We start from the raw sequence: 7,910 nt of genomic DNA on the forward strand, positions 1-7,910 counted from the left end.
GAGGCGACAGGTGGACATGGTGGAGGAGTAGTACGTCGGACTACTGTGTGGACAAATGAGCTTCTAGAATTATTCTGTTCCCGCGGCGTTTCATTTTTCTTACCGGAGGAGGTCATCAAACGTGACTCGCACAGTCGTACCCCATTAGCATTGTCGTCTTTGGTCCAGTTCGGGACACGGCGGGAACTAAAACCGTTAGTATACGGCACGGTTCTGGTACGAGTTTTCCCCTGCGATCGTGAACGTCCCGTGCTGTGCGTGAGTTGGGCGACCATGCTTTTATACCAGTGCAAAGATGATTGTGTAACAATGAATGGTTATGGACTCGACTAAAATTTTTTTCTTCAAAATCGAAATCACCATAAGGGCTCGTTCGTTTTGACCCGGTACGGCCCGGATCGTGGCCTGTTCCGCCCGGATCGAATAGGCCCGGTTCGAAGCCATGCCGGATCAAGAATGGCCATTTGATTAGATACGGCCCGGAATGCAAACCGATCAATCCGGGCCTTCCCCCCTCTAGCCCGGAATGGAGACGGACCCTCCTACGTCTGGAACCTATCCTGGCGACGGTGCGGCACGCGACTCGCGACTTGCGACGGAGCGGCACGAGGCGACGGTGCGGGGCATCGCGAGGGGACACGGCGGCGCGGCACGAGGCGACGGCGACCGCTTCCCATCGAACGTCAGCGTTCTCCGCCGTCTCCCTTGCCCCATTCTCTCCCTGGCGCTAGGGTTCTTGCTTGCCTACGCTCCATCCGTCGCTAGGTCTGGGCTAGCGACGATGAGGTCCGTGGACTAGTCGAGGAAGCGGTGTTCTGAGGAACGCCAGGAGGTGGGCTAGGAGCGGGTGTGTGGTTGAGGCCGTGGGTGGTGGGCTTCTTCTTGGTCGTCGGGTGGTAGGAGATGTAAAGGAGGGGAGCAGGATGAGTCGGGAGAAAGCACTTGCTTGCAGCTCGGACGAGGAGGAGGAACCCATTGCCGTTGACTTTGTAGCTTTTGGCAACAGCTCAAGCTCTACCTTCCTCCACCCCTGTTTTGCACTTACTTTTCTCTACTCTCCTCTCTGTGTTGGCCTCACAGTCACATACGGGAGGAATTGGAATCTACAATATTTTTCTATGACTTCTTGTACGTACAGTATTTACTATGCTTGATTCAGTGGTAACTCTGCGGCAACTTGCGACAACTTATTTCTTTATGTGCTCTATATGCTTGTGGTCATGTGAGAGATTAATTTTATTGCAAATTTTAACTTTAAACAGAAGCCTCATCTCTTGCTGCTACTACGTCATTTGCTCTAAAGTAACCCTGGGCTACAGTTTCTTGGATGGGTGATGATTGTTAATCACATTTCTAAACATGAGTACTAGTAGTGAAATACCTAGTTAGTGACGATCGGGATGCATTTCTGGACTTCTGGTGTCTGTTTTTGTACTCTTGTCAATTGTAGCATTTACGCATTCTCTATGATTGTTGCTTCTGGACTGCTGTAGGGAGGTGCTAGCTTGCTCCTGATGTTGGACTGCTACCTTGCTGTAGCATTAGCTATCTGTTAGAAAAAAAAGAGCATGCTGCACTCTTATGGAAAACTATTGGAAAACCTTGGAAAAGTAGGGTAGTCAGCCAATGCAAGTAGATATGGAGCTACACCTCTGCTCCTTTTGAGTGAATTCACATTGCAAGCTTATTTTGATTTGCTCTTTTTTTCGAACACGCGCCAGGGAAAGGAATGTCCCTTTGTTTCAGTCTGTAGTGAAGACTGAAGTTGACACACCTAGCCTATTAGCTCACTTTGTTACTTGTATTATTATCTAGATGATGTCTTGATTTGCCAAATGGTTTCTTGTTACTTGTAGATCTCTCCAGCACCATTTAGAGTTGGGGAAGGTGAACCTCCGCCTTCTTGGGATCTAGTACCAACTCCAAAAGGTACTCCAAAAGCTTCTATATGAATATAAGTTTATATATGCTTCTATAAGATGACTATAATCTTTATTACAACTTTCTATATGACATGGTGAATAATATAACTTCTATATGACATGATTAATAATATTTAGCTTCTATATGACTATAAAATTGTATGCTTCAGTCATGCAATGCGTCTCTCACTACGAGATCGTATTAGATAGAGGAGGGAGGAAGAAGACGATGACATGATGCTATTTATTTTCCCCGCCTTATACCTTATGAGTTCTGTTAGAGGAGGGGAAAAGAAGAAACGTCATACTTCAAAAGAAACAGGCGAGGTTAAAGTTCGTAGACTCCTCGAGGGACATGTCAAGAACTGTCAAGTTACATTTAGGATGGAACCACGCATCTTTAGAGAATTAGCAAGTTATCTTAGAAGCAAAAGGCTTGTTGTTGATACTAGGATAACTGTGGAGGAGAAGTTGGGTTTCTTCCTATACATGTTAAGTCACAACGCCTCGTACGAGGATCTCCAAATGTTCTTTGGGCACAACAATAACACCTTCCATCATCACATCAACCACTTCTTCAAGGTGGTCATTCCCGCACTCTCTCGCCGTTACCTTCAAGCTCCTGATCCTAATCAAGTGCATAAAAAATCCAAGACAATCCTAGATTCTATCTATTTTTCAAGAATTGTCTAGGTGCCATTGATGGAACTCATATTCCCATTTCCATAGCCTCTGAGAAAGCTTCTCCTTTTAGAAATAGGAAGGGCACACTAAGTATTAATGTGATGGTGGCATGTGCTTTCGATCTCAACTTCACTTTCATTTCTAGTGGATGGGAGGGATCGGCTACAAATTCCAGAGTGCTACGATCAGCTATGAGCAAGGGCTTCCAAGTACCTCCAGGCAAATTCTATCTGGTTGATGGAGGGTATGCAAATACTCCATCTTTTCTTGCTCCATATCGATGAGTCTGCAGATCTAGCCAAAGAAAAGGAGGTTGCTCAAGGTAACGACTTCTCTATCAAAAGGTGTATATCCGTTTTGAGCACAATGAAAGTAACAAAGGAAGAAAAGGCAAAGGCATTTGCAGTGTTCATCAAGAGCAAAGGAAATAGAGAGGCCTTCCTAAGTGGTTGTGAACTAGATCGAGAAGCAACTTTGGTTTGGCTCAAAAATACGATGGTCTAACAGGTCAGTCTACTTAATTGCTAAAAACTTGATTTTTTCCTTCTATTAGTTTAGGGTCTCAACTTTTTATTGTGTTACTGAACTACACACTCCATGACAGTCAAGTAGGGGCACATTTTTCACTGCACTATTTGTTTAGGAGCTACTTGCTTACTTATCAATCTTGCTATCTACTTTGTTGCTTGATTTCTGACTATCATGGTTCCTGTCTTACTTTCCTGAAATGAATCTGTTTCAGTCTTGTAACTAGAGTTGTATATTTTCCTTTTGAAGATAGTGAGTTAGTGACTATGCAGATCATTCAGTAGATTGATAATAGTGCTTGTACAATTTTCATTTTCTCTTTTTTTGCCAAAGGATTTTTTATAAGTTGCCGAAGGATACCTGCAAGTTTAAAAGGATGTCAAACTTTTAATAGCATCCTAATTCTTGTATTTGGTGAAATCCTTCTCTTGACATCTAGCTGCAGTCTTTCTAGTAGGCAGAAATACTAGAACAACAGATACCATCAAAGTGAAGGACGTAATGTACCTTCAAAGCATGTTTCATTAATTGCTTCTGTTAATGTTTCTGTAATGGCCCTTCAAAGCATGTTTCATTAATTACTTCTGTTAATGTTTCTGTAATGGCAGCATCACCGACAGAGGCCCACTCAACATGTTTTTTTGCAAGAGATAGGATAGAGCCTGTGAAGGCACTGACTATCATAACTAATTAAAGCTTTTAAACTGACATATTGATTCAATTATGCTTTGGTTGACTACATCGGGAGTCGTTTTCGTTCAATTATTTGTAAAAGAAAGCTTGCTGTCATTTCAGGGAGGAGACAATGATCAAGAAACATTTGATTGGACAAACAGGGCATTCGGCCGGTAGGTAGAATAGTTAATTTTGGATTATTATGGATGGTTGAATAGTATTCTGTGAGAAAAAATAAGCTGAAACAAGCTGAAATAAGCGGGAAGTAGTATAGCCGAACGCCTTGAAAGTACCTGAACACTTGAGTAGGCTTAGATGAGTTATCTACTGGTTTAAATTATGAAGATTGTAATTCTATGAGTGGATCACCTTTTTGTCACTTTTGGCAGTAGCTAGCATGTCCTTTATATGTGGCTGCACATTCAGCCTGTTCGCTTGCTCGTAAATGATCGTAAATTTTCAGCCGGGAACAGTATTTTTCTCTCACACCAAACCAGCCAGCAGTAAATAATCCACGATCGTTTACGGCCTCCCGAACAAGCTGATTATTTGTGGTACTCTGCTATTGTTGCTGCCTATTGTCTCTACATGTATGAGAGCATGATGAGAGATTTACAGATAAAAGAACTCCAAAACATGGGAGATTTTATCTATTTTATTTTGCTGCAATGTATGAGAGTCTGTTTTGATGTATTTGTAGTACTCCAACACTTGTTCAGTACCACAAGCAAACGAACGTGGCCTAGAGAGATCAGTCATGTTCCTGTTCCTGGACTGTCAGCAACGGCACCGCCTAACCGAACAATAGGCAGGAAACAGTTACAGGCAGAAATCCACTCATTCCTAGGGTGGAACAAATCAGCTCCAGGATTGGATCCTGAGCGAACGAACGAGACCTAAGTCGTAAGCGAACGGGAACCGTACCGGCAGTCCGCGCCGAACCCGTGACCACTGGGTACGCGAGCCGTCCGCTTGCCTCCCGGCCCACGAGTCCACGACCGCCCGCCACCCCGCCACAGCCGCAAGCGCAGCCGGGGCCCCTGGCGGGCGGAAGCTTCTCAACCCCCTCCCACGCAGCCGCTGACGCAGCTCCGCAGCGGCGGCGGCGCACGGCACGCCCCCAGCTACCCACCTCGCGGCCCGTTGCGCTGCCGTGGACGTGGGGCCACCAGGCCGGTCAAATTCATCCCAAACCATCATGTCTGACCTGAGACCACCTCATCAGCGCACAAAAACCTCTCCATCCCAACTCCCCCACCTCGCTTAAAAAGCTCGCGTCGCCTCCGCCCCCGACCGAATCCACTCTCCCCCTTCCTCCCCAAACCCAACCCGCAGCCGCCGCCAAACTACTCCGCGCTCCTCTGGCGGATAGCGGACAGCGCCAGCCCGCCCTCACTCTCTCGTCCCGCAACACCAGGGACTCATCTGACGCGAACGCGGCGTTGATCGGCGGTACTCAGTCCAGCCCAGCCAGCGATGGAGAAGACGAAACTGCCGCTGCTGCTGGTGCACAGCGAGCGGCTGTGGCGGTGGGCGAAGACGGCCTTCTTCATCGTGGCGATGCTGGCGTCGCTGCTGCTCGTGTGCGCGCCGCCGCTGCTGGTCGTGCTGCTGGACCTCCTCCTCCCGCCCGCGCTGCTCTCCAACTTCCTCCGAGCCCAGGCACACGCCCCGCCGGTTTCCTCCTCCTCCGCCGGCGTCTCCTTCGCCGCCGCGCTCGCCGGCCAGGCCAGGGCCTTCCACTTCGGCTCCTCGCTCGTCGACCTCCCCGCGGTCTCCGCCGCGCGCTCCCTCCTCATCCTCTGCGCGTACACCGCAGGCGGCGGAGGCGGCGCCGCCTACAGGTGGGTCGCCGTCGCATGCAGCGCCGCATCCCTCTGCTACGTCCTCGCCAAGGCCGTCGCGGTCTTCGGCGTCGCCGGCGCCGGGCTCGAGTGGCAGGGGAAGGGCCAGCTCGTCGCCGTCGAGGCCATGTTCCTCATGTCGCTCGCGCTCGCCGTCGCACACCTCGCCATGGCGTACCGCGCCTCCTGCCGCGAGCGCCGACGCCTGCTCGTCTACAGAATCGACGTCGAAGCGGTGAGTCCTCTCTCTACTTCCTTCGCTATAATAACACTGCAATTCTTCAGTTCTTGCCTTAAAATTCGCAGAAAGAATTTTCGCAATTTCACTGAAAACACATACGCACACGCACCATGGGTCGCGCTTTGCACTTCGTGCTTTTGGGATAAGGCAAGATTCTTCTGCTGAATAATCCAGGAAATTTCTGGGGGTGGGTTAACCACCAGCTTTCGGCCAAAAAGACGGGGTAAACGCGCAGGACAATCCGGGTTCCGCCATGGAATCTGCTTTTGCCGGCCATGCCTGGCCGTTCCAACTGTCAGCACAACACAGCTCCTGCTGTTTCTATCCAGGACGAACTGAACCCATCTGTCTGTAGACTCGTTCGTATTGTTCAGATAGCGAAACAGACCGCGGTTGCATTTGCCTTGCATTATTACTGCCACTCTCAGTATTCCTCCATGAACAGGCGGAGTCAAAGTTCAACAACCCACCTAGAATCCGCAGACGAATTTCATGAGGAAATAGTCCGCTCGCCTGACTTGAAACACACTTTCCACGCCTCGGACGTCAAAGTAGCAGGTAGCAGCATGCCGATCAGGACAGGTCTCTAGGAGCAAGATCCCAGGCCCCCCTTCTAGAAATGTCTAGAATATAGCAGCCACCCGTGAACAGGGACATCAATTGACATCACAACTGAATGCATATATTTTGGCCTATCACTGTCGAGCTAGTGCCTTGATAGTTCGTTTGGCGTGATCGTCGAGGCTAGAGAATCGCAGAGACTTCGTCAGATTCTAGCTGTGTCATGAAAGTGAACTGAAAACTCGGCCGTTTTCACAATTTCTAACACATGCTTTTGGAAAAAAAAAATAACCCAACTTTCACCACCACCACTGTCGTCTAATAAAATTGCGGCAAAGCTTTTGCCGTCCTTTCTAAAAAAAAAAAACACCACCATCCAAAAAAAAAATGTCACTAAACCCTGATTCAAACTTATGCAGGTAAGACTAAAGGGGGGCCAAACGCCCAAGGCACTGAAGCAATGCTTGGTATGACAGTATGACACTCTTCTGCTCCTGGTATCGCCGTCACCACTGGGTGGAAGAAAGGAATCTGAAGATGCACGGCGCCGCAGGCTTCAGTGCAGACAGAAAGGCAGGGCTCATCCGCCCGGCCGGTGCCGCCAAATTTTGGTTGGAAGTTATGCATACTGATCGCCACGTCCTTCTGCTCCCTCACTGCGCGTCTGTCTGTGGCTCTGTGCCAAGTGAACGTAGTATTATCAACTGTAAATACGTATGGAACATTTGTGCTTCGGCCTCCTGCAGCCAATGCAATGCAGGATGAGCCGTGTGGCAGATGCGTTTGTTGCCTTGTTGACCCGGAATTGTGAATACCTGTCACGTGCGGGAACAGGTGACAATGGGCATCTTTAAGTTTTGGTTTTTATATCCAGCTTTCACGGGGATTTGGAAGCCTTTCGTGTTATCTAAAACATATGATCGTTCTCGTTGGCTTCTGTTGAGAACTTTAGAGAAGAAATGAAAAACGTGGAGCTGCCAATATTCAGCTGCGTACTCTGCGCTGACGGTTGTGATCAAATTGTTGAACATCTACTACACTGCACAAAGAGTGCTAGAGTCCTCTTATGGGCTGTTTGGATCCATTCATTTTAGAGGAATTGGAATCTACTTAATGTATTAGACTATTTTGCTTGGAATTTGACATTCCACAACTTTTCGAAGCTCACAAAAATAAGCCTATCTCAAATTCACAGGGTGGGAGATGGAAATGGATTCTATAGATTATCATGCTATATTTCTATTCTCCAACTTATAGCACACTCTTCAAGTCACTTTCCTACAATAGAAATACAACATATAAAGTATGTCCCTTGTATGGCTAACAATAATATACAAATATATTTCATATACAACTATATTAGCTTAATTAATCTATGAATAAATTATAATTATTAGAACAAATTCAATTTCAAGGATCGAAACGGGCCAAGAGAAGAAATGAAAAATGTGGAGC

General features: G+C 47.4%; 1 protein-coding gene and 1 pseudogene across 1 annotated transcript; both read left to right on the top strand.

The window, feature by feature from the left end:
- The first annotated feature begins 2,099 nt into the window (after window positions 1–2,099).
- On the top strand, window positions 2,100–2,890 carry LOC136470487 (uncharacterized; annotated as a pseudogene).
- A 2,178-nt stretch (window positions 2,891–5,068) lies between these two features.
- LOC136509971 (uncharacterized) lies at window positions 5,069–7,226 on the top strand. Its single transcript, XM_066504555.1, has 2 exons — window positions 5,069–5,888; window positions 6,875–7,226. The coding sequence occupies exons 1-2, from the start codon at window positions 5,286–5,288 to the stop codon at window positions 6,926–6,928; spliced, it is 657 nt and encodes a 218-aa protein (XP_066360652.1). The 5' UTR covers window positions 5,069–5,285; the 3' UTR covers window positions 6,929–7,226.
- Window positions 7,227–7,910: the final 684 nt, after the last annotated feature.

Source organism: Miscanthus floridulus, chromosome 1 (assembly GCF_019320115.1).
Source record: "Miscanthus floridulus cultivar M001 chromosome 1, ASM1932011v1, whole genome shotgun sequence".
NCBI classification, from domain to species: domain Eukaryota; kingdom Viridiplantae; phylum Streptophyta; class Magnoliopsida; order Poales; family Poaceae; genus Miscanthus; species Miscanthus floridulus.

What these genes read in the sequence shown, in the direction of transcription:
- LOC136509971 (XM_066504555.1), top strand. Translation starts at nt 5,286, where the DNA reads ATGGAGAAGACGAAACTGCCGCTGCTGCTGGTGCACAGCGAGCGGCTG. An exon ending in ACAGAATCGACGTCGAAGCG is followed by an intron (nt 5,889 to 6,874) that starts GTGAGTCCTCTC and finishes AAACTTATGCAG; the next exon opens with GTAAGACTAAAGGGGGGCCA.